This window comes from Anser brachyrhynchus (assembly GCF_964034855.1).
Source record: "Anser brachyrhynchus genome assembly, chromosome: 12".
NCBI classification, from domain to species: domain Eukaryota; kingdom Metazoa; phylum Chordata; class Aves; order Anseriformes; family Anatidae; genus Anser; species Anser brachyrhynchus.
This window is the reverse complement of record NC_137707.1, coordinates 3,856,212-3,882,679: the sequence shown is the minus strand read 5'-3', so window position 1 is coordinate 3,882,679 and position 26,468 is coordinate 3,856,212. Positions and strand designations below refer to the sequence as shown.

General features: G+C 44.2%; 1 protein-coding gene and 1 long non-coding RNA gene across 2 annotated transcripts in view; one reads left to right on the top strand and one right to left on the bottom strand.

Moving 5' to 3' along the window:
• WFDC1 (WAP four-disulfide core domain 1) overlaps nucleotides 1–22,629 on the top strand; it is an 81,063-nt gene extending 58,434 nt beyond the window's left edge. The window contains exons 4-10 of the mRNA XM_080551871.1: nucleotides 9,478–9,685; nucleotides 15,361–15,556; nucleotides 16,025–16,108; nucleotides 17,921–18,061; nucleotides 18,610–18,651; nucleotides 19,332–19,408; nucleotides 20,323–22,629. Coding sequence (XP_080407997.1) covers nucleotides 9,478–9,685; nucleotides 15,361–15,556; nucleotides 16,025–16,108; nucleotides 17,921–18,061; nucleotides 18,610–18,651; nucleotides 19,332–19,390 — 730 coding nt within the window. The 3' untranslated portion in view covers nucleotides 19,391–19,408; nucleotides 20,323–22,629. The remainder of the gene's footprint in view (nucleotides 1–9,477; nucleotides 9,686–15,360; nucleotides 15,557–16,024; nucleotides 16,109–17,920; nucleotides 18,062–18,609; nucleotides 18,652–19,331; nucleotides 19,409–20,322) is intronic.
• On the bottom strand, nucleotides 21,058–24,985 carry LOC308176306. The gene is made up of 2 exons (XR_013938218.1): nucleotides 24,014–24,985; nucleotides 21,058–22,675 (listed from the first exon to the last, which is right to left on the bottom strand). It is a non-coding gene; the product is annotated as an uncharacterized lncRNA (long non-coding RNA).
• Nucleotides 24,986–26,468: the final 1,483 nt, after the last annotated feature.

The following is a 26,468-nucleotide window of genomic DNA, read 5'->3' as shown; positions in this document are numbered from 1 at the left end:
GCACATGAACTTCAGTTTGCATTATTCCTTGGACATAAAGTCTGAAAGGGAAAAAAAATACAGTGGAAGAGGCTTTCACTCTAGGTGGAAAAGATGAAGTTCAGGGAACCCAAATGTATGTAGACTATAAAGGATCGGTATTTAACCACACAGGAAATGATGATTAAATTAATCCACCATTCTCCTTTTTGCAGCTCTTTGGGGGATTTATATCAAGAAATTAACAAAGGAATGTTGTAGTCTGCCAACAATGTAATTAAGGAATCAAGCCTCATCTGAGCTTTCTCATGCCAAAGAGCTTGTTGGATGTAAGTTGGAAAAACGTTCAAATTCAAAACTTCAAAGAAAAGATGGAGAGATATTGTGAAAAAGCATTTGAATATTCAGCTATTCACTTTCTCCAGTTTCCTTAACACTCTCAGAATACTGAAAACACGAATGATGAAATAATGCAGCTACTTTGGGAGGACTGAGGAAAAAAAAAATGATGAGGTAGGGCTGGTTACACTCAAGACGTGGTTAACGGCTTTGAAAGACAAGTAGACTTGATAGGGGACCTGGAACTTATGCCAAATCAACTGCAAATGTTTGTCCCATACTATTGAAATGTGCTAAAAGAACGGTCAAAACAAACCAGTTGTTCTTGTTTGGCTTGTACACTTGAGTGTCCTGACAATAATTTGGAGGTTCTTGTTTTTTCTTCTTTTTTTGTCTAAGATAGAGCATTTTCCCTTGCATCCTGTTTCAAAACCCAACAGTGGGAACTTCAGCAAAAACAAGGAAGAAGCAGAGACAGACCTTGGCCTTCACGATGCCTGAACAGTGGTGGGGCCTGCATGACTCCATGTGTCTCATAGCCTGATGCAGGGGGCAGGCCCTCACCTCAACACCTGTGTCAGACCATTCGTTGTAGACTGGTAAAACATTTGGGATTCCACAGACAAAACCATCACAAAGTTCACCAAAACCTCATAGGACTAGTGTGTTTTCTGAACTCTATGATATTTTGAGCATGTTCTACTCCTACTAATTAGGTGCCTATTCACAGAGGACTTAAGTTGCCATGTCTGGACTTAGGCAAGACAAAATATACAAGTACTTGCTCTGTGGAACTTATTTCCATTAGAATGAGTCCAGAGTTGCTGGGCACTGGAAATCTCAGGAAAAAAAAAAAAATGAACCCTGATGAAGCAAAAAAGTTGATGACTGGGGCAAAATGTGGGTGTAAATCTGAACTCAAACTCTGGCAAGATGCATGCCTACTCTGCAAATACTACATATCCTGAATTAGAAGGAGCTATAATGTACCAAGCAGCTCTAGATAAAGAGATTTGTTGATGTAGCTACATTACTCTTTTTTTATTTTTTTCTTTTTTTGAGTGGGGTGGGTGGAGGTGGAGAAGGGCAGGCTGGGGTTTATGAACAAACCAGAAACATGTTGGAGATTAAATTATATAAAGATATATATAATTTCATTATTATATAACTTATGCAGTTATATAATACATAATATTTAACTAGAACATTGAACAACAACTTAATGAAACATTTTCCAGTGTATTGAATTCACATGGTGAATGGCAAAAGCAGCTGCCTCATGCAGGGCTGGGAGTGTACTCTCATGGGAGTTAGAGATGTGACCATCTTCTGTAGCCACATTCAGCGCTAAGTAATGACAGACCCAGGTCTGTAATAGTCAGTTTTTTAGCACGGCTTTTATTCTCTGCCTGGTGCTAATAGGGTGTTTAGAGAGTTTTTGCTTTGTCTTTAGCTAACAATTTCCAGATTGTTTTGCTGCAGAAATAGGGACAGCCATTGCTGAAGTCTCCGTGCAATATTCAAAACACTGACTTTGTAATAGAAATGTCGCCATTTCTCATGTGTTGTTCTCCATAATATAAACATCCCTCATCCTCTGTTCTCTTCTCTCTGTCCTGCCCAAACAGTTTACTGCAGCTGCACTAGCGCGGAGCTTGGAAGCAAGTGAACGTGACAGTGAATGCAAAGCATCGACTGACTGCGGCTGCGGCACAGTGCATCCGAAGTACCTTCATGTTTCCCCTTTATGTCAGGAATGGGAAACATTGTAATTGGCAACATCTGTGGAAAATGCAAGTTACTGTCATCCTAAAAATGAGTGGTTCACTGGAGGACAATAACTTTCCCATTAAAGAGACTCTATTCAGATGGAAAGTTTTGTGCCGAGATAAAAGATGGAAAGTCTCCATGTATCTCTCCCGGTCTGCTGAACTATTCAGAAGGAATTCAGCTGGAATACTAAACCTTTCTGTTCAGGTCCATTACACAGAGACCTCACATGGAGACAAGAGGGGAGGAAAACCCTTCTATTAAACTTCTTCCAGCACCTTCAAAAAATTAAACTATGTCTGACGGTTACAAAAAATACCTTGTTTGGCTAAGGAAATGATATAAGCTAAAATAAAAGCTATGAGATGCATCCTCTCTATTAGGGGTACATACATCAAAAAAGAACACTCTCTGATGTCTCCTGTGTTTTCCTGCCACACCAAAGCTTGTAGGAGCTCTCTGACTGCCCAGAGGGCTTTTTGGGCTGATTTCTAGGCATTCAAGCGCACATGTGGGTGTCAACAAGTAGTTTTAGGAACATTCTTGCATTAAGTTTTTGCTTTGCAATCCTATGTTTTCATCACTTGGTTTCTGATTTTGGGATGACATCTAATTATATTTACAGCCCAAGCCAAGGAAGGATTCAAAACATTTCCTATTGGCATCAGGAGTCAGTGGTGAGTGAGATGCAGCCCACTTAGCAGAGCTACTGGACAGGAGAGAGCCTGCAAGTCCCCTCAGACCAGGTAGATGATGGAAACACATGTGCTGATTTCCAGACACACTGCTTGAGGAGATAAAAGGGAATGCTCCCAGATAAGCCCAGTCTGCAATGGTTCAAAATACTGCTGTTCGTCTTCAACCAGCTTGAGATAAGACCTTTATCGGGAGGTCAAAGGCAAGTGGGATTTTCTTTAGCTTGTTTAACCCTGCTCCTTGGATAAGAAAAGACAAGAAAAAAACATCTGCCTTCTCACAGCCAACTCCTGAAAAGCCATGGGATAATGTGTCAAATGTGACTCTCAGATTCCCAAATCCTTAGATCTCATAAAAAATCCTGAAGAAATGTTACCAACTACAAGCCTTAGCATCCCCGTATGGCTGCAGCGATGCTCCTGCCCTGCTGGGTCCCTGCATGGCTGCTGGATCCTGCTGAGCACTGAGGTTGTGTCTCTGTTCTGGAGAGTGTTGGCACATCCTCAGAGCTAATGTAAGGAGATGGAGTTTTTTTTTTCAGAGCTCTTAAGACATTTGCCTTGCGGTTGGACCTGGAAAATCATTTACTGTCCTTGCCAAAGTACTCACTGCCTCAGAGCAGCCCCAGAAAAGCAGGAGGGAGTTCATCTGTAATGGTGTGTGGGAAGCTGAGGTTAAAGGTTTCCTTTATGGAAATTATCTGCAGGCACAGCGATGATGTGTATATGACTGGCACTTCATCTGCCTTGTTTGCAGGTGCCACCGACAGGCACTTGGTGTATTAAGTTGCTATTTCTGGAGGTAGGCAGGACACTTTTGTAATGGGAAACCATCTGTCTCTGGGGTCACAGGCAGGCAGATTTCAAACTTAGAGAGATGCAGCCCCAAAATCAAAGTGCCTGGCCCTGAGCAAGTCATCATGGGTCAGTGCAGGGAATCAGACACAACTTCAGCCAGAAAATATCCCCCGTTTCGATGTCTTGTGTAAAATTGTGACTTTCCTAATGGAACATGCCTTTTAGATGGATTTATACAAGTCCATTCCCACATGTTTGCATGATCCTGGCTCTGACTCGGGCCTTACCATGGTCCAAACAAGATATCATGTGCCCCACGCTTCTTCCTGATTTGATCCCCTGGATTGCAGCTCTGCTTTTTTAGGCAGCCTGGCTTCAATCTTTCTGCCCCTGGGGAGCTCAATCTGGCTGCCACGCGCAGCGTGGTACAAGGCTGTGGATTTCTTGTAACATCCATGTGAATCCACAGAGAGACTAACGCACCGTGTCTTTCATTTTAGGGTTAAGCCTTTCTTCCAGGGAGATTTCTCTGAGCTTTCCGGTCCGTGACTCAGCTGCTTTGGTGGTCACAGTGTGAGAGCTCCCGGTACATCCTCCCCACCCAAACCATGCAGCACACCCCATGGCCTGAGAGGGAAAGGGTCCCTGCTGCCCCCAGCCCCAGAGCCTCCTCTCTGCGGGAACGCTCACCGCTCTCCTCTTTGGAGACAAAAGGCTTTGGGACAACGAGGCCCCAGGGGGGACCGAGTGCTGCGTTTGCACAACCAGACCCGACCGTGTGGGCGAGAACCACCCAGCTCCAGTGGTCCCACCCAGAGGAATTGTTCAGGCTTCCCAGAGGTTCCCCCGGGCACACGGCATTGCAGCGGAGGCACAGCCGCATGCTGCACCCCAGAGCCCAGCCTTTTCCCCCAGTAAAGCACCTTCCCCCTTTGTAATGGATATATTTTGATTGTATATTTTAAGACTTCCTGTTAATTTTGTTAGTGGGATGCAGCATGCATGAGAGTGCTTCTCTAATAACATTCATCTGCTTAATTTATATCTCATATGCAATAAAATGAGTTAAAAGGAGGAATAGTTTCTATTCTTCTTTACAGGCCTGTCCAAATGGATAGGGGCCACCTAACATTGACCCCTGCCAGGCTTTGTGAGAGCTTGAGGCCAGATGCTTAAAGAGAATCACCTGTCTGTGTTTTGCATTGCTTTTGATCTTTTATTTCATCCTGTAAATTCCCGGGAGGGTTCACTGGTAGCATACATCTGGCACAGACACAATAGCCAGCTCCTGCTCAGAGAAGGAACGAATCCACACCAAAATCCCAGATTTGGTGTCTTCCTATAGAGCTGGTCCTAAAATAACCTTCTGGGTGCATCATCTGCATCCAGTGTTGCCTCTCGAAGACACTGCAGCTTCTTTTGGTTTATCCCATTCATGTACCTGGGTGTGCACAAAGTTGGGATTGCAAGTAGGGTTTGCAGGGGTTAGGGGGAGGCAGAGCATGCTGTAACCTTTCCCTCGCACAGGACCAGGTGATATCAATAACCTCTAACCTGGTTAAACCCCAGAAAACCATTGCCCTTTGCTTTTGCCAGCAGAACCTATATAAGGCTGGTGAGGAAACAGCCTGCCTGTTATTTTCATGGATAAGGAGCTGCAGCAACCCCTGGCATGAAGGTATGGTGATTGTATCAAGCTCAAATGAGTCACCCTGTGCTGCTGGGGTTGTGTGCTTTGAGGAAACTCTCTTTTTGACATAATCTTTCCTTAAAAGTCAGATCTTTCCTCTGGGAAAGGGGAAGTCGGCTCGGGCTGACCTACCCTGCTTATTTTTGGCTGGACAAAGACATTTTTCCCGGCTGCACAAACGCCCTGGGACTTTCACTCAGAACCTCCCTGAGAACCATTATTCCATAAACCATTATTTAATTCATTCTAATCAGGTTGCATGAATCCTGGTTCCAGTTGTGACTCTATTCTCTTAGCTGGATAAAATGCCAGGCTTTCCATTCCAATACCTTTCCCCCAGCTCTTCTTTGCTGTAAGAAGTGAAGCTGAAGGTTTCAAAGGTCCTGGGGAGATACTCAAGTCTCAGCCACGTTCTTCCATTACCATCTGACTGCAACTTATGTTATTGTAGAACCTGCCCTCTTGAAGCCATTTGTGGAATGGAAATTTGCACAGATCCACATACTGAAGGTGACTATTTTCCTCGTAATGAGATATGAAACTATCTCATTTAACATCCTTGAAGGCAGTGGGAATTTTATGTGAGGAACTACTCCACAGACCTTGAAGCAGAGAAATCTTGACTTAGCAAAATAGTGTGTATTCCCAGGACAAGTGTATAGAATAAATAGTCCTATTTTGAATAACACAGCTGAGCACACTGCAGGACACTTTTACCAGCAGGAAATGTGCTTAATGTTCACACATGTTTTTGCACCTGGTCATTGTGGCTGGCTGTGGCTTTTCACTTTAACACCTTCACTAGGCTGATTGCTCAGCATGGATATACTTATATATCCTGTTATACTTGTCTCTTTTTTCCAGCTGTCGGTGTAACAGTGATGACAACACCAGAGGGGATCTTACAATGGGTTTCCCTAACCTATTTTTTGCTGTGGTTTCAGCCACAATTCTTTAGCAGGTACATTGCCTGCCAGCACCCAAAGGAACCCTGCCTGCTCAATGCCCAAGATTTCAGACAAGCAGGAGCCAAATCTAGCCAAGACATTATAATATTGTGAGGATGTCTTATGCCAGCATCGCTTATTCCACTTTGTATATGGGATAGGCACACAGCACCTTCAGACAGATGTAACTGCAGGCAGCGTGAGGGAGTTGCTCCGTGCAGAGAAATGACTGTGCCCCAACTGGTGTGTATAGATAAGATGTAGTTCAAGAGAAAATGGCAGTTCATTTTCTCCTCTTCTTGTAATAAGGGATTTTCAAATGTCATATGTTATCAACTGCATAGCACTTAAATTAAGACAAGTCAGAATTCTGCTTAGTAGTAAATTTAAAATTTCTAATTATTTCCAGAGGCTATGTTTGCTAAGAACTTGTGCCTGATTCCTACATTTATTTCACAAGCTGCTAAGAATCCTTCATATTAATAGTTGGAGCCATATACCTGCCAAATATTTCTTAGTTAAACAAGAAGTTCTTTGGAAAGTCAAAGCAGCTGCTGCTTTATTTTTTTTCCTTCTGAATGTGCCATTCAAAGTGAACTGGGTAAAACATGAACTGCTCTGGAGCAGGAGCAGGGAGCCTCCATAACCGGGTGGACTTGGTCTTGGTGGACTTGGTATCTTGGTTTTGGTGTGCATTAGGCTTCAAATGGGGAGGGCAGTGAGGGGATAGGAAATGGGCTGAAGCTGTCCTGCAGACAGACAGCTTGCGAAGACAGCCCTGCCAGGGACCACCAGGAAGAAAAATAACTAGAAAGAGCAAGAAATATATTCCTTCTGGTGTTTCCAGCTAAAGCAGATTTTCTTAATGCTGTAAAAAATATGAAATTCCTTGCTTAGTTTCCAAGACAGGCTGGTGGTAGAAGTATGTGAGGAATGGCAATGGGCGGCATGAGGAATGGATGTGAAGATAGAGAACTGAAACATGGGGCACCAGCTTAGTATGCACTGTTTATAACTCTAAGGAGTCTGGTCATGCGGATGGGAGAAGGTCTAATTTCAGCAAATCCCTTACCCCATGCCTCAGTTTCACCAGCAGGAATAGTCCAGTCCAGGCACTGCATGCAGTACCTTGGGAAGTGAAGATGGAAAGTGTTGTGTGCAGGAGACCTAAATATTGCAATACCAACATTCATTTTTATGTGAAGACCATGACCATCTGCTGAAATCTGTTACTGCAAGGAGTGTTCACATTTCTTCAGTATACAATCCGTGAACTGTAATGCACAGACCCTAGTTTCACCTGGGTAAATGTCAAAACTGCATATCTGCCAAAAGAAAGGCCAGAAAATGGTGTCTGTAGCAGCTATTAATCTTGAGCATTAGTTGCTTCAAGTCCAGATTGCAAGTCTACGAAACAAACAACAAAAATGAAATTAGGAAGATTTATCGTGAACAGTTGTTTCTCGCTGGTTTGTGTTTCAGCAAGAGATCAGACAAGTGGAATAGCACAAAGACATAAATTAAGTAGGAGTACTCTAAGAAAAAATCTTGTTTATTCTTTTGGACAAGCTGTGTCATTTGTCACCTCATGGCACAGGAGTCGGGATATTGGTGGGAGCTCCTGGTTGTGCTTGAAAGGTGCTTTATCAAGGTGCAGATATTAACACCGCAGCAAACAGGGGAGATTTGTATTTAAGAAGAACTGGAGGCATCCTGTTGTGTGAGACAAAGCCCTCTGAGCAATAACAAGTAAAGCCACAACCAGAAGACTTGTGGTAGTGATATATTCCTCTCTGCGTGTACTAATGATGTCTGAGTGTGCATTTTACTAACGCCAGCACAACTCCTGATTTCGGTTGATGTTTAGGTGAAATTTGGGTGGGTTTGACAGAGAGCTGTGGTTGCTGAACTCTGCTTTCCCCTGGAGGTTGTCCTGTCAGCCTGATCTGCTCAGACCCCAAAACTCTGCTTGCACCTTAGGCAGATACTATTGTTACTGCAGGAGCAACCCATGGTGAAGACCATACAAAGATGGAGCAATATGTATATAGTCACTGCATCTCCACAAAGATGCCCTCGGAGCTCCCTGGGGAGGCCCTGGCCACAGAGTGGGACTGAACATTTGGGGTAAACTGAAGCAAGCAGGACTGAGAGCTCGCATCTTGACTAATTTTGTGGGTCCATTTCTTTCTTCCACCCTGGTAGAAGGTGTGAACAAGTTGCTGCAGGAGTTCAAGGAGGATTATAAAATAAGCAGTCCCCTACATTTGGTTCAGGAAGCCCTGAACAAGTTATTATTGAAGACTGAGAAAGCATATACATACCTACATATGCATACATGTATAGATGTATGTATATGTGAACGTACTTCTATATATGTAACAGATACACGGTTCTTCTACTCTTTGGCACCTGCCTCTGTCCCAGGCAGGATGCTGGGATGTTTTCTGCCTGATTTCTTAGGGGGATTCTTGTCCTTCAGACACCGGGGTGCCTGAATATCATGCGGGTGTCTCATCCCCACATCCAGTCTCTCCCATTGTCAGGCACAGGCTGACTCATGTCCCCTTCCTCACTTTCCATTTGGCCATGTCATTTCCAAAGCACCTTCCTTCCCTATTCCCCACCCAAGCATATGGATTTATTTTTACCTGATGGCCACATCTTCCCCTTCTTCAAAATCATTTGCGGAAAGCTAACGTCAACTTGGTTTAATTAAAGCCTCTGCATGTTTATCATGTCTTTAAATCATTTCCTTCAAGCAGCCTTCATACAAAGTTATCACTTTGTCAGAACATGATCTGAAACCACGGCTCGGGGCACAGCGGGAAGCACACAAAGGGAGAGCCGAGTAGCCTGGAAAGTTTGGGTGAGCTGTTTTCTAGATGCTGCCGAGCCCACCCCTCCAAGACCTTTATTTCCCCCTGCGGCAGCTGTCATCTGATCCCACGCTTTGGCTTTGAATGGGGCTCTCTGAGGATGCCAGATGTTGGGAACAAAGGTCTAAAAATAATCTTTCCAAATAATCTTCCCATCTATCATTCAAGGAAAGCATGTGCTTTGTATGAACATGTGAGCGGAGAACCCGATCTAACTTTGCGTAGGGAAGTTCAACGGCAGCTCCTGGCTTCTGCTCGTGGGCTCCTTTTTTATTTTTTTTTCCCCTTTCCCTTCCCACAAGCTGCGCAGCAGAAAGCGGCTCTCCCCAGCGATCAGCCCTCACTCTCCCTCCCTCTCCGTCTCTCTCCCTCCTTGCCAGGGCTCTGAATCGCCTGGATCCTGGAAAGCTGAGCTCCTTATTTGATCTCTCATTGGGACAAATGGATTCCAGGATGCCGTCAGAGATGATTTTCTGTAAAAAGATCTTCACTGCAGCCTTGTGTGTCTTAATTTTGCTGCCAGACTCAGGCTGTGCAAGGAATCTCTGGAAACGTGCTCTACATCTGAAAATGACGGAGAAATATGATGTGAGTAGCCTGCGGTGGGGCGATTCTGGGGAGCTGGGTGTGCTCACTCTGAAAGGGGAGCTTTCCTTATGTGTGCATATCATTTTAGAACAAGAAGCATTTGAATGCACAGCCTATCTCTTTATAAAAGGGCTGTGTTAAGTTTCCCAGGCTGTACTAAACTTTTGCCACCTAGCTGTTGTAACGGGGAACTTGTAAAGCATGCTGAAAATATATCAGAGCTGCAGTCATCACTGCTTTTCCTAGAAACTTCAGAGGGCAACAAGGGAAGCCTGAATGGGGAATGCAAAACCTACATGGCTGGGAATAGATTTAGTGAAAAGAAAATAATGTGATTATCTTCTTAGAGCAGGGAGGAGGGTTCCCTGCTCAGTTTCCTGCTGCCTTTTGGGGTAACTTTGGGTAAATACCTCTGCCTCCTAGTGATAATGGGAGTGCTGGAGCACTTGCTGTGCCTGTGTGCCACAGCGGAAAATGAGCCGCGTGGCTATTCACCAGTGGGGTACTGAGCACCACCACCACCACCATTCCCAAATCTGCTGTGGTACCTAGAGCAGTAGCACTGGGATTGAAAGTGAAGCAGCAACAAGTTACCAGCTGCTGGAGATGGCCATGGGGGGATGCCCCGGTCAGTCTGTTTTCTCGCGCTCAGGTTTAATTGCATTTTACAGCCATTGCATGTGTATAAACATCCTTGGTGTCACAGAGGGATTCCTCCACCTGTTTTCTGCAGCCACATACAAGGGCTTTTAATTTAAAATGGATGGGGTTTAGCCCATGATGTCTAGAGTGACGCCTGGGGACAACTACAGTTGGTTCATGTGACTGCTGACTTAGAAGTGTGATACACATCTTTTGTCCATTCTGAATGAAATTAAATATGGTGTATTTGTCTCACTGAAATTTTGTAGAGAATTTGTGTTAATATTTTAAAGGTAACCTGCTATTTTCAGACCTGAAGTTTGCTTCACTGTAGCCTCCCTTGGGACAGAGTGTCTGGTTTGCACTTTAATTGGAAAATGATGTAGCAAGAGCTGTGTTTCGTGCAAACTCGCTCACTGGAAAAGTATATTTATCAGTATGTTCTTCTGTCGTATTTCAATGTGACGCACAAATTCAGTAGGATCATAGTGTAAATGTCCCAGAGAGATAGGACAGGAGTAGAACATGTATTTACATGTTCATCTTCAGATAATGTGCTGTGTAGAGGCACGGAGCCCACTCCCCTGAGGACAAATCCTCTTTCAACCTACAGTTCTTCAAAGGGCTGTTTTCTCTGGCAGCCACGAACCCAGGTGCTACCGATCTGGCATGCTCAGCTAGAGCTGCTCGTATTGACAGAAACATTTCATCTGGGAAAACAGAAAACGCCTTTCTTTTTCCTTCACCTAGAGCTTCGTGAGGAGGAAGGCCATCCTCTCCCCATCCTCTTCTCCACCAAGAGCCTGTTTCTGCAGCATCCTCTCCTCATCAGAGAGATGCTTTCTTTTCTACCAGATTGTCTGCTCCCTACTGTTAGGAAATCAGAGGCTTTGGGTGGAACAGCTGATTTAGGAGGCTCTTGGATAGAGGGATAACAGATGGAGGTGCTCACGGCAGAGCGCAGCCATACGTGAGATGGGCCAAAGACATCTCCAGAGGACACCCAGGAGGCCTTGGGCAAGGTTTGTAGGGGGAGGATGAGGGGAGAGGCAGGGAGGTGACAGAGATAAGGTGTCTGAATCCAAAACTCAGTCCAGAGAATGCATCCACCCAACCAGTGGCTGCAGAGTGATGGATGGGCAGGTGTTACAGCGAGGAACTGGCTTGAGGTCCAGCCAGGAGTTGTTCATTATGGACTCTGAGGAAAGGTTTTGGTTGGAAGGGAGGAGCTGATTGAGAACAGAGAAAGAGGATAGGGAATGTAATGACAAGAAATGTCTGGCAGTCAGGTTGGGATAGAGGAACTGGGGTGCCAGCTTTTAGGAAATCCATGTATTTTCCAGTCAGAGGGACCCTCAAGTTCAGTGATCTGCAGCTTTGTTCTGCAGCCTCCTGCACAGTCTGGACTGTTCCCAAAGGGGAGAGGGAGGAAGCTGGCTGGGAATGGGCTTCAATTTATTATCAAGACACCCACATGTCTACTGGGAAAACCTGGGGCAGTCTTGAATTTATTCCGGTGTCTACTACATCAAGCATTTTAGGGGGAAAAAAAATCCAGTCGTCTTTTAAAGATTTCCAGAAACAAAGAATTCCTTACAGCTGCTGTAATGTTCCTCCAACAATTTATTTACCCTCCAGCTAGCTGTAATACATCAACATGGAGATATGCTCTTTGTCTACCAGGTTAGCACACCTCGTGTTGAGGCTTCTATCCTACATGTGCCTAAGAGAAACATACAAGTAGAGCATCCCTTGGCCTTTAAAGCCTGCATACATATGTTGCACTCTATTCCCTGTTTTCCAGTTCTCTTATCGCTATCATGCATTTTTAAGCCCACCCCTATTTTACAACAGTCTTCCAGTACTGTAGACACCGGGTCTTGTTTCAGAGAAAATGGGGTTTATGGCCCTTGTCTGGAAACACCTGCCAGGGCCAGAGCTGGCGACTGGAGGCTGACAAAAACCTCACGTGTGATCTCAGTGATCTTAGACGTGGCCAAGCAGAATATGAATTAGCAGAGAGTCGTGCTTTGGCACAAGCCCAGGGTCCAGATTCAGGTGCAAATAACGGAACAGATTTGGGATTGTTTAAAGGCAGATTGCATCCCAGTTACCATTGAAAATAGGGGTTGAAAGTGAGTGGTGTTGCATTCAGGTTTTCTGTGATCATCATTACTGACTTCCAGGGTTCTTAGCTAAACTCTGAACTTTTTACTTTACCTTGTGTCTGTATATCTCTAATGCAGATATTTTCATTAAAATGATTTAATCAGTTTCCGTGGGATGTGACAATTTCCCTCCTGAATTGAAAAAGATTCTTAGAAGAAATTCTGATAGTTGTCACAATCTGTAAAAGTGATGAATCCAAGCTATGCTCCAAGCCAAACTGAATCCTTGGAGAGATTTTACAGAGACCTTGTAGCCCTTACCTAGAGACACCCTTAGCCAGGCTGCTTTGTGAATGAGAGAGATTCCCACTGAGATTTCAGCAGACGAAAAGCAGTGGCAATAATTTTATTAGACAATAAATTATTCTTGTGAATTTTGTCTATGAGGTTTAGAATGAAAGGGATTAAGAGCAGTAGCTGATCAGAGAAAATGGGCAGCGAGGTCATGAAGACCAAAGGTATTTGGCTGAAAACTGTACATTGTTCCCAAACGGAAATCTCATTCATTGAGCTGAGTGTTCATTGTAATTTTGGCTTCTTGGTTTCTGAATCATTTGTAAAGCCACTGCAGTAGCTGTGTGTGTGTGTTTGCTGTTTTCCCATGTATCCATTATTTGCCAGTGTTATTCACATCCCTACCTTTTCAGTCTGCAGCTGATATTTCAAGTAATAGAATATTAAACTGTGACCCTCCAAGGTGCATGCTCCATCACATATGGAGACTTAAGTGTTTGCAACTTACGTGGTCCAAGAATTTCTATATTTAAAATCCAACAACAAACAAATTAAATTTTAGATATATTGAGGTTAAGAGCACATTGTTTCAAAACTGGATTTTTTTCAGCTTTTTGGGGAACAGTTTAAGATGTTAGATGGCACCTTGCTTTACACTTTAAAATTGAAAGCATGATGAAAATTATTGAATGTATTCTTCAAATCTGTCTTGTGGATCAAACAGCGCACCAATTAATGGAAAAACAACCTTATGGGAGGAATCTTGAGCAGTTTCTTATTCACTGTGTATAAGAAACTACGGCAAAAGCAGAAGAAAAGGAATTGTTGATAGTGGGACCTGGCTAATACTGGGAACAGGGCAGGAGGCTGTTTACAGAAACATGAGCAATTCTGTCTCTTATGTGCAGACATAGGCACATTAAAGAAAATCCGGTACCTGGTTAAATAATGTACACCTTTTAGTATAAATTAAAACTTTTAATCACCCTGACTCTGCTCTGTACTTGTACATTTGCTGACTCAATGACTGCAAAGCAGGCAGCTGAGAAACTGCTGCTCTCCATTTCCCCCTATCGCCCAAAGAAATGAGATCAGCTCTTATGCAAAAACGACCACTTTAGCAATACAGTTATATCCTACGGCAGAGCATGGAAGTAAAATTTCTCACACTGGTAGCACAAATAACGTGAATCATTATTGCTTTTGGTGCTCGGTGGTGTGTAGCAGCAGAGGTTGAGCGGGCCAGGGGTCAGTCCCCAGGGCTATGAGCCCCTTTACAGATCAACTGAGGAGTGCCAAAGTTTCGGCAAGCGATCTCATGTTAGATGTGAGTGACAGTCAATGCTCGGTCCTTCGAGCTCAAAACCATTGTGGAAGTATTAGGCTACTGCGGGAGTGTTCAGCTTGTGGATTTGGGATGAGTGCAGGCTACCTCCTGGGGCCTCTCCTAGGATGTGTTTTTGGGCACTACGTGTGGTGACGTGCTGTTTTGCAACACATGTTTTGCACACTTGCTCCACAGAAGCCATTGGAGCTTTCAACAATTAGAATGAAGCAGCATCGGGATAAAGAAGGATATTAGTCTCAACCCAAATTTCTCCATAGCCTGATGGTGAAATTTCCCTGGACCCCCTCAGGGACAGTTGCACCACATTTTTTCTTGGAATAACAATCCCAGTTGTTCGTCACTGATTTCAAAACACAGCAGTGATGGGGCCAAGTATCTATAAGGCTCTTAAACCAAGCAGCCTGCCAGTGCTCTCACTTCGTACTTTGGGCTAGGCCTTGATCTCTGATAAAAGGGCAAATCCGGAATCTGTCTTCTGATTTGACCAGAGCTTATTAATGTGTGTTAATAAATCTGAGAACTGATTTCTGCCCTTTGTGAGCACTTTATGCTGCTCTGGGGAGCTACGTTTAAGCCCAGAGTGTTTTAGCCAAAGGTGAAAAAGGAACAGGCCGGGGTGATTCACCTTTGATAGAGGGAGTTGGCTGCTTGCTAAAATGCCACCAGCACAGATAATATCTGAATGCTGCCTCTTTCAAATGTTTCTGGTAAAATCCTGTGCCTGTTAATCCAATTCAAATCCCCCTTTCCTTTCAGTGTGCAGAGCAGCTGGGCTCCTTTCTGCTGTAGTCGAACACCACCTCATTTGCTGTGTGATTAAACTGACATCACCCACACAGCTCTCACCCAGATCATCTCCAGTTTTAGAAATGGTTTCCAATTTAACAACCCAGGCCTCTGCAGTGGATTAGCTTGAAAGATTTTGTACCTCTTCCCTAAAGGTTTTGGTCCAGCAGGAGGTGATGAAAGGTGAAGTAACCTGTTCTTGAGACAGGCACTACCTGGGACGTCAGTGCCAGGTCCCTTTGGGGATGTAACCTCAAAACAAGTGTGAACTCCACACAACAATTTGATGGTTTGGGGTTTCCGAAGAAGGTGTTAACATGGTTATATAACTCTGTCTTCAGTGCACTAAAGACGGGGCTGGGAAAGCAGAACATTTAATTGTTCTGTCTCGTGAATACTTGAGAACCGCTTTGAAAATCCCTCTTCTATTTCAATTTATGGGATGCTTGGTACTCGCCTTATGCCAAACCTTTGTTTCCTTTTCTTTTCTTTGCAAGGATTATGAGTACCCTCTTCATTCTCACAGTGCCCACTACCAGAAGAACGACCGCTGCCCGCCTCCGCCCCAGACTTTGCCTGACCGAGCCTGCGAGGTGCCCAGCTGCCGCTCCGATTCCGAGTGCGAGCGGCACAAACGCTGCTGCTACAACGGGTGCATCTACGCCTGCCTCGAGTCCGTGCAGCCACCGCCAGGTAGGGAGGACCCAGCAGTCAAATTGGGGCAGAGACATACAGAAATTGCGGTAGTCATCCCCGTGCGCATCAGGTCGCAGGTGGGAGGTGTGCTTGGTGTGAATTGAGGATAAAACTGTTTCTGCACTTCTGATTTCCTGGAGCTGAGTTTGGGATAACTGCTGAGTCAAGAAATTAGCTAAGGTCAGCTGGTGTTGCAAAATTTCCACCAGCACAAATGGTAGGAATCTTCTGAGGCCAGCCCTTTTCCTGGGATTATATATTAAATAAATAATCCCAATCTGGATTAGTGCTCACAGGATCCAGGCAACCAACTCACCTGACCCATGCCATGGGAATGGAGAATCCACTCAAATCCAACCTTCAGGGTCCTGGCAACCTCATCCTGCCAGTTACAGAATATCTGTGTTTTTTCTATAACAGCATGCCCTCTGTGCTTGACTCTGTGCTTTCTTGTTTCTTTTACAGTTTTAGACTGGTTGATTCAGCCCAAACCCCGCTGGCTGGGAGGAAATGGGTGGCTTTTGGATGGCCCAGAGGAAGTCTTACAAGGTACAGCACATTTCACTCTCTATGATATGGATAATTGTACAAAAGACAATAAACAGTATATTCATCACATACGGGGCTTGCCACAGACTTTGCCATGGTAGGGCTGCGTGTATTTGCCTGTAGTTTCTGCACAAATAACACTGTGTTGTGCAGGGTACTAGTTTCTAGTGCAATAAATCAGTTGTTTTTTTTATGGGAACAGCTGGAAATCCTGTGCTAGGAGAGCTTGATCAGATCTGTCCTTCCAGAGCAAAGTGCAACACACAGGGGAAAGCCTGGAGGCAGCAGAGCACTAGGAATACTCCAGGGAAGTGTGTTTTTATCCATTCTTGAAATAAGTAGAAATGCATGGTTTTTTTTTTTGTTTGTTTGTTTTTAGAAAAAAGTCTTTGTCAGTATACATGGATTTTCTGCCAGCTGCTTGACAGTCCGTGTGCAGCTTTGGTTCAGGAGGTCTTATAACATGCAGTGGCCTCACTGCACCGATGCCCTGGGATGGGCACTTAGTTCTGGCTCTTGTGTCAGAAGACTGTTTTAAACAGAAGCCCAGGCAAAACACTGCAGAGTTGAGGGAAGCTGAGATGGAGCTGGGAGTATCAAAGCTTGAGGACTGCTAATGAGATTGGGCTTCTCAATTAATTCCATAGAAAAAGGACTTTAATTAAAATTTTTCAAATACCTCAAAATGTAACATGGAGGCAGCGGAGAGGCAGGAAATTTTCTTCTATGACACATCCTGAAATGTATGTGTGCCTGAAGTTCTTCATTTCATCACGAAAAGGCTATTCCAGCTTTTGATCAGCTGTAGTCAGACAAAGATAGTGCCAGTAAATTACCCTCTTTGGTCTTGCACAGATGGTATCGGACTCAGCAAACCTTATTTCTCCTCCATGATGGAAACACCTAGTTCTTCAAGAGGAAATTCTGACTCCATCTTGTTGCAGTTGCCCTGGTAGAATTAAGATAAAATAGGTCCATCCTCATCCACCCCTGTCATGCTTGGATTATTTGCTACTATTTTATCACATTTATCTCAGCTTGAGGGAATAATTAGTGCAGTAAGAGCCATCAGTCATGGCATGGGAATTACAGCAGAGGTTCTTGAAATTAAAATCCTGGCAAATGAAAGGGTGGAGTGTCCCTGCATAGGCTGTACACTTCGTGTACGTAAGCACCACCTGTGAGTCCTGCTTTACCTTCTTATTCTGCTCCATGCCTACTAGATATCCAGGGTCAAGGCAGTTAAGGCCTCTGGTGGTGGTAGGGCTGGCACTGCCTTACTCCATCCACACTGACTCACATCTGAGGTTTAAATTCATTGGTACCGTGGTGGGTGTGGAGCAAAGAACAAAGCAGCAAAGTGCCAGCTTCCTGCTCACGTTTCCCTGACTCCTCAGCCAGCCCCAAACACTGGCTGGAGCAGACTTCTGGCTGCTTGAAGGCGGTAGCACTGTGGGGAGACCACCCATCAGTGCCCACCACGGTGGACGGTGGTGGTCTTCACCACACTTCAGCCTTTGCACAGCCCAAGCTGAACAGGATGTGGGTAGGCTGGTGGTACAGGCAGACGGGCTGATATGGGCTATCCATATTGAGTTAGAAAAAGAAAAATCAGGTTCTGTCTCAGGTGTGAACATGATCATCTACTCTGCCAGACTTCTTTGGAGGTGTTAGCTCCTTGGCAGCCTTGCTTGGGAAGCGGTCTGAAATCCTGTCTGGGAGGAGATGCAGAAGAAGGTGGCCGTGCTGCCATATTGTGTTTACCTGGGGGTGACAAAGCCACAATTTATGACCTTCGGGCTTCTTTTGCAGCTGAGGCCTGCAGCACCACTGAGGATGGAGATGAGCCTCTGCATTGCCCCACAGGGTATGAATGCCACATCATCAACCCCGGCAACACGGCTGAAGGAATCCCTAACAGGGGCCAATGCATCAAGCTCCGTGGAAATCCAGGTTAGTTGACTGGAAATCTCCCTTCCTTTCTTGTTCTGCCACGCAAACACCAGTAAGAGATGGGGTTTTGGCTTTGGTTTTATTATTTGATATATTTTTCTTTAATAACTTCCCTAGTGTAATGTATAGCTATATGGTTCTTAGACACTAGCTATTTCTAGGAGCATTTTTATGTAACAAAACGGTAAACAAACAAAAAAATAGGTTGAACTTGAACTTTGTATATCAAAGATAGATGGTCTCAAATTTTCTTTCATTTGGGGAAGTCTGTGATTCCCTGACTCATAGCTACTGAAAAGGACATAATATTATAGTGGCCATCAGTTAACCACTCTCAGGGAAAGTGAGTTGTGCCCGCATAGTTCAATAATCTAAACAGGTTTATAAGAGGTTTATAGCAGCCTAAGCTATTTCAGCTACAGAGGCCTTCTGTTTTCTTGTTTGTGAGATTATTATTTCTATATCTGTGCTGTACACAGAAAGCTGCAGTTTAACACAGGGAATGAAGGCTGGCTAGACGTGTTCTTATTATGTACTTTCTTTTTCAGATGGACGCAACCTGAGGCAAAAGTACTACAAGGAGTATTTTGGTAAGCAATTGGCATGAAGTGTTTGCTATTATTAAGCCCTATAGCTATTGCATTGCTTACAGGGAATTTGCAGCTTATGAAATCAAGGTCCTTGAACAGTAGAAAGATTCTTCAGTCTCAACTCTCCGTACCTTGGTCAAAATATCTTATTTTCAGATCTGCAGTGCCCTGACTTGTGGGATTCTTGGGAACCAGTATTGCCAGCCGTGACACACGGTGTTGAATGACACAGCCTTCTGCCAGGGGTTCCCACCCAAGGGTGAGAAACACCCAATCCAATAACCTTTTGTACATTTAAAGTATATTTTTGGAGCTTTGGTCATGGCCCAGGACTTCTTGCAGACAAACACAGAACTCAGTCAAACACAGGATCTCTTGCTGAGAACTTGTATTGGGGTATATGGGCCCAGAGGGCACCAGTCAGATCAAGTTGGAAGTGATATTCAGATATAACTAGACAAGACCTTTGATAGCATCAGACTTGCAACCAACCAAGTTTGGCCAGTTCAGCTGATGAAACTAGGAAAGGTTTTCCTTTCCTCAGTCCAACCTGCTATCGCAGCTCTACCAGAGAACAGATAAATAATGACACCGATAGAACTGCACTGTTTATAGCTCCTTGTGAAAATATTTGCCACAGATTAATCTGCAATCTAACCTTGCTGAGATTTGCTTTACAGGTAGTAATTCCAACAATGTCGTTGGCTACGTGAAAAACCAGCAGAAGCATTTGGGCTAAAATCAAAGGTGTGCCTGGGTAAGTGTCCTGTGAGTGAAGGGACAGCTGAGTGAAAGGAGTTGGTGCTTAGTATGCAATTATTTAAAGAAATGGTTGTTTTAGGATGAAATTACCTCTCATCAAAACACCAGCATAAAGACAGCACCTTAAAATTATGCAGATGCATACCTCAGGCTCTAAGAATAGAGCCTAAACAGCTCTGCAGACAGATGGTGCAGTAGAAGTATCCCGAGAACGCGTGGCATTGCAGATAGAGCTCTGCAAAATGTCCACAGAGAAGCTGATGTCTTTCCCAACTTTGCTCTCTCCCTCCCACTTTTTATTCTAATTCCACAAGACAAACGTTGTTTTTGAAAAGCCTTTGCTTTTTCTAGGTATTTAGAGGATGAAGTGATTTTTTTCAAGGTGAAAAATGCTGCGAAACTTTGTTAGCTTTAGGACTTTAAAGTCTTTATTTAGGAGCTTCTACTGCAGGTATGACTGCTCCTGCAAGACAAAGTAAAAGGATGGATTGCAGTCAGGGTCATACTTAGGCATATGGGTGACGTTGTGGGGTAACTTTAAGTGCGTGAACACTTGTCCTGAAGAATGTGGCCCACTCAGGTGAGTAAATGTACTTGTCTGGCCAGACCAAAGCCAACTGAAAGAGCTCCCTGACTTTCATCAGGCTTTGAATTAGGCAAGAGTGAAAATATTATGCGAAAGATTCTGTTCCAATATGCCATTCTCAACGCTTTTAGCTTCACTTTAAAACTAACCTGATCTTAACTGGCAGTTATGAGACCAAAGCAGTTAAGTGTGTCTCTTATGTACCTACGTCAGGGTGACGGTTAAGATTCCGTGGCTACGTAAGGACAAGCTCTGTACAAACATCCCAGGAAAGATAAATATTTTAATTCCTTTTTTTCTTTGTTTGATTTTTTTTCACCCAGCTGGACCGCTCTGTTAAGCAGCTTTCAAGGAATGATTTACTCAACAGTTTTCTCTTTCGGAAGAATTCTAGTCCCAAGTCTACATGAGCATGTCTCTGGCATTACCCTGATCCCTGCCCATCAACGATAAACACTTCGATTTTCAAGAAACAGGAGGAGTCTGGATTATAAACCTATCATCTTGGGGAGGAAAGTGATTCCCTGAAAGAAACCACACTGTGTATGAGCTGCCCTTCTACTGACAAAATGTAAATATCACCGAATGGATCCCTGCAAGCTGCAGTGCCCTTATCAGGCTGCTGGCACAGAGCCTGCTCTCTACGTGCGTCTTAGGGGACTGATTCGGATTTCAGTACCAGGAACATAACTCAGTAGTATAAGAGTTAAATTCAGTCAGAATCACACCAAAATATTATATTTAAGATGTATGAAAATAATCAAGTCTAAGACTAAAGGAGCTCTCTGGGTCAAATCCAGTCCCTGCCTATCTCAAGCAATTACTTCACAGAAGTCGTCTCATAAGCGTCGAGCTTGAAGAAACCTGCAGGTTTCTTTTTTTCCTATTTATAGCTGGGGTTCACCAGGTCTGATACCCAGTCTACAACCCTAAGCCTGAAATCTTAAAAATTTGAGGAGGTAGGAGCAAAAAAATAATTTTTTTTAAGTTATGTTCCTTAAGCGTCTCAGTCTGATGAGCTGCAGACTAAGAGCTAATGATCAAATAGGTTTCTTTCTGCAGTGTCTAAGCAGTTAGAGGAACACGCATGACAGCCTTTTGAAGTTGTTGTTTTTACCCAGCACAGTTAATACTCACAAGTTTTATGTGTGTATTTTAGTACCTGCAAAACCGCAGCAGTAGGGCTGAAGTCTGGCTATTTTGTGCACATATTAGAAAAGCAAAAGCAGGATAAATATGTGATTAAAAGGATTGGCTGGCAGATGGGCAACTTCTCTCTAGAAGTCCTGTGCCTTTATGTTGACTCCATAAATCCTTAAGGTCACATTAATTGTGTTTTGGCCTTCACAGCTTCTTTTAGCTGCTTAGCAGTAGGAAACGGAAAACACATTTTCTGCTAATGTCGTCTTTTTCTATGGCAGCTCCTCAAGGGACGGTTCCATTTCATTTTGACAAATCTGTCGGAATTACTAGGCAAAGGAAGATATTTTGGCTTCCTTGTTTAGTACATGTCCCCATCTGCATGCATAAAATTAGCATTTTGATATGCAGAATAGTAGCAGTGTTTATAAATACCCAATTCACAAATACAAGTGCTTGCTTCCACCCACCAACTAAGAGGTTTTTCTTTCCTTTCACCGATTGTTTAAGCCAAAGCTCAGACGCTTATAAAACACTTGATACTTTGCATATGACATTTGCAGCTGGAGAGATGAGAGATGCCAAACCACTCTGTTTCCTTTCATAAACAGATATGCTCCTCGGTGCTTTACAAAGCAAAGGAACAGATAAATGGCTCCACATGTTCCTAAATCTCTTAATTTGTTGAACTCCCTTCAAGTCTACATGCCTTTGCTTCAAGTTCTAGGAATTAAATGAAACTCTGTATTCCAACAGGTCCATTTTTGTAATTTTATCCAAAACTATACTTACTGTTAGTGGGTACATTCAATGCAGCGGTTGCTTTTTGGTAGCTAGAGAGAGCACATACCTGACCGCCTTGCCTGATGGGTTGGTAAAGATATTTTCTAATTGCAAAAGGCATTTTTAAAAAAGAAAAATTACAAATTAATAATTTGTTAATGAATTTCTGTTTACGGGGTGTTATCAAAGACATCACCCTTCCTCGTGGTGCTATTACGTTTGCTTTTTCAAGTTAATTCTTTTCAAGTTATCAGTTGTCAAACTCGGAAACAAAAGCCACAGAAGCAGCTTGTATAAATGCTGTTTTCAACACAGTCATCCATCACACATTGAAAAGAAAACGTAGACCAAATAAATTGTCCTTACCTTATCTTCTCTCCAAAGAAAAATGGCTTTACAACACTTTCGTGAAGCACAATAGGAAATCGCTAATGTAGCTTGTTTTTCATGTCCCCATGTACACTTTAAAGTATGTTTGGTGCTATAATCAACTTTACAAATATCACTGTGTGCTAGCAATGCTCATGGCCTGTCGGATCCGCAAGCGCTGCCTGTGGTGTTGGTGGAGCTCCTCTGCCTTGTGGCAGCTGAGGATCTGTGCCAGATCCAGGAAAACCTTTCTTGGTTCGTGCGTCTGCTGCTGGATGTGTGCGGGTTCTGCCACTTCGGTGCTCAATAAAAAAGTGACCAGTATATTTTTCAACCCTGCCTAGTTTCAGTTGTGTGTTCTTGATGGATGCTTGGCTTTAAATTCTGGGGAAAAAAAAAAAAATGTATATTTTAGGTGTTAGGTAAGCTGAGAAAACACAGGCATGAGAAGACAAAAGTCAGTTGGCCATTGGAAGGAAGGTGACAGGCTCCAAAACACATCTTCCACCACCACTGTCCCCTTCCAGAGGGATCACCCTTGTGGGTCAGAAGCTCGCTCAGTTCTTGGTGCCTTCATTTCTGCTCGAAGAGGAGCTGAGAGTGCTGTGAGGAGGGCAGGGATGATGACCTAGATAAAAGGTGACCTTTTTATTTGACTGGGCGTTTAGCCCAGCTGCGTCTGTGTTGATTCAGAGATGTTGCTCGCTGCCGGATGGCCTTGGGCTGTCAACTCTGACGGTTTGCACTGCACAAGCAGCTGCTCAGGCAGCTTTGTGGGCGGCCAAGGCTTTCTCAAAGGGTGGAAAAACAAACCAAGTCAAAGTCCAGTGCTGGGATGATGCCCGCTACAGAATATCAGCGCTGGAAGAGCAGCCTGGTGCTGGACGGCTGTGGTGCTGAGCGCTGCATTTCCAGGAACAGGCAGGACTTCACCATCCCACCAGCACCACCCGTGCCCTTCTTGCTCTACCTGCTGGGCTGGAGTAGGAAGGAGTGCCTCTGTGTCACATCCCTTCTGCCCCGAAACCATAGCTGAGAAGCCACAGGGAGAGAAACTGCCTGTAATTTTGCCAAAGAGGGAAGACCAGCGGGTTTCATCGCTTAAAAAATATTTTCTGTGGCTTTTGAGAAGAGGCCAGCTAGCACTAGATGTCAGCTCTTCAGTCTGGCAGCGATCCTTGGGATCACTTGAATTTCTTGTGGTAATGGTCATCTGGTCTTTTGGATGGGGAGATTACGAGATGGGTGTACAGGCCTTCTGTTTCCTGCTGTGAACACTTAGTCACAGCGTGTCTCTCAAGAGAAGTCCCTCTCTTGGGACTTCAGGAGAGTCCCAAACTTTCAAGAGAAGGAGCTGCGTCACAAAATTATGTTTTAATTTTACCCGTGTTAATGCTAGCAAATACGTTTTGCTGATGCAGCTGGCTAACAGGTTTTGTGGAAAGTATTATGTGATTTAAGGCATCATCTGTACATCACACCAAAGTGCTATCAGTGCATCCAAGAGCCCAGCAGCTGGAATCAACAGAAGGACAAACATTACAACAGATCTTCACAATGTCAGGGGTCTGCATTAAAACTGCAATGTGCATCACTAGGTCAGCAATCTGCAGAAGCAGTAAATATGAGAATAAATAAAAAATAATTTTAAAAATTGCTAACATTTTGACATACCTAGTTCAGAGTTCAATTAAACTTTATGATGCAGAAGTGGTTGGTTACCTTCAGGAAGCTGTCCCATAGTTTCATGTAAAGTGAAGAAGTCTACAAGGTTGAGACAATCCACAGAAGTCTTTGGAGACATGGCACACATCGGGGATGGTTTCGTGCAGGGTGTTTTTTACTCTCCCACCTCATGCTGTGTACTCAGGCTGGACTTTTCTCTGGCGGCGCTGTCAGGTGAGCATCAATTGCCTCTGGCAAACTGTGCAAGAACAAAAGAGGTGTAGCAGGTCAAATACTCCCTGCCTTTCATTTCCCTAAAGGCAGAGACCATCTTGAAGATGTGCTTGTGAAGCACTTCTCATTTTAAAAATGATTCCAGTTTTTCTAACCACAGAAGAGATATTTTTGCTGGGCTGACAGTATACCACAAGCGAAACTGAAAAGTCTTTTAGCATCATTTAAATTCAATTTTAAAAGACCCCTTTTGCTGGTTAAGTCCTATTTATTCTCATGATTTTCTCCTTCTAGTTAGCCTTGTAGACAAAGTAGAAAGAACCAGGGGAGAAGCTGTGCAATACAAACAGGGCCTTTTGACAGTTTCCATGACAGGGACAGAAATGATGGGGTTTGTTGCACCTAGCCTCAGCCACCCCACCCACCCCATCCCAACCTAAGCAGCAGAGCAGGTGACAGGCCTAGGGACAGACTAATAATGAAGCGAGGATTTTATCTAGCTTTCTTTCAATAGCATTGAGAAAAAGGAAAGGGTCTGTGGCTCAGGTTCTTTCCTTTTATAACAGGCTGTGAGTTTTCAAGTCAGAAATCTCCCTATTCTCTACCACCCCTTGCTGCACAGACTGTGCAGCACAGCACAACACAATACTGTCTTTTTCTCAGCAGAAGAGATTTTTCATTTGAAGTATGTGCCAAGAAGTCTGCTTTTAGGCAGGTCTGCGTTCCCACCAGGAGAAGTGGTTATTCTGCCCAGGGGCATGGGAAAAACCTGACCTGAAAGCAGAACATTTGGACATCTGGGTAGCAGCAAACTCAGTAAATCCAAGCCATGCACCGGAGGTTTTTTCCCTCAAGGTGGCACAAGAGGAGCAGAAGTGTGTCCAGCCCTGCTTATGATGAGGGAAGCAGGTGAAGGAGACTGAGCCGCCTGTGTGCCTCAGGGATCTCGCACCATGAAGCCTCTGGGAATGAAGCAGCCCTCTGCAGCACTATTTCCCAGCCTTAGCTTAGGCTGCTTGGCTGACACATCTTCCTCTAAATCAAGCCTCCAAGGTGCCAGGCCCAGGAGGGGGGGAGAGGTCCTGCATATCAGGGTATGAAAACCAATCCATAACAGATACTATCTATTTTAAAATAAAAAAATAAATAAATAAATAAATAAAGGTTTTCTGAATAGCCTGCTTAGAACCGGAGTCTGACCAGCTTTATTATTCAATTAAATAGGAAATACTATAAAGGTAGTATAATTGCTGTGTGGTTTTTTTATTATTTTTTTTTTATTATAGTATGAAAATTATGTGTTATTATTTTATAGTGTGAAAATTATATGTGACAAGAATGAAGAAGTACAACTTGTATTAGTGTTGTTTTCTTTACATTGTGGTCCTGATTCGGTTTATTCCCAGCATTTTCTGAACCATCAGATAGCACAACACATGGATTTGCCATTAGATTTCCGGACAGAAATCAAAAGCGGCAATAAACCGAAATTTCATTCAGCAACTTGGCAGAATGCATGGGTAATATTCAGCAATAACCACATTTTCTTTCTGCATTTGTTCACTGTCATTGGTGCTGAAACGCAACCTCATGTTTCAGGACTGAATGAACATACAGGTGACAGACGTGGGCACGGTCCTGAGCCCGAACGACTCTCTCATGATCCGCAGGCCTGCTGGATAGCAGCCCGTGACACACGATGACTGTGGCACTTTGCTCTCACCATGTCCTGCTCCTTTCCATGCCCTGCGTGTCTTGGTAGGTCCCTGAGGGGTGTGGGGCTGCAGACCCAGCACCCAGCGGGTGCCTCCACGCTGACCACGGCACGTTGGCCTCCGTCCTCCTCACGGATACCATGGGTTCTGCTCTTCTCCGGCTTGTTTATGCAATGCCAAGCTCCCCGTGCTTCCACCAGCAGCAGCTTTTGGCCAAGAGGGGGAGGTTAAATACAGAAACCGACAGCACGGGCCTGTTGCTCAATTAGCCGCACTGTCAGCAGCGCGGGGCTAGTGAGCACCGCGCTCGGGATCGTACAGCCCCAGCGGCACTGCGAGCTCCTCTTGTGTGCTGCTTGCATGGGCGATGGTGAGGCCTCGGGGTGAGAAAGGAAAGGACAAACCCCGTCAAATCTTCCTGCCAGCCTCAAGAGGGGGAAAATGGTTTTTGGTGCTTTTCTATCAGAGCCACGAGGAGCAATTCACTAAGGTCCCCAGGCCGTGACCAGGCCAAGTGCGCTGAGGTGACCAGAAGCGTGTGCTCCGTCGGGACTACGGCAGCA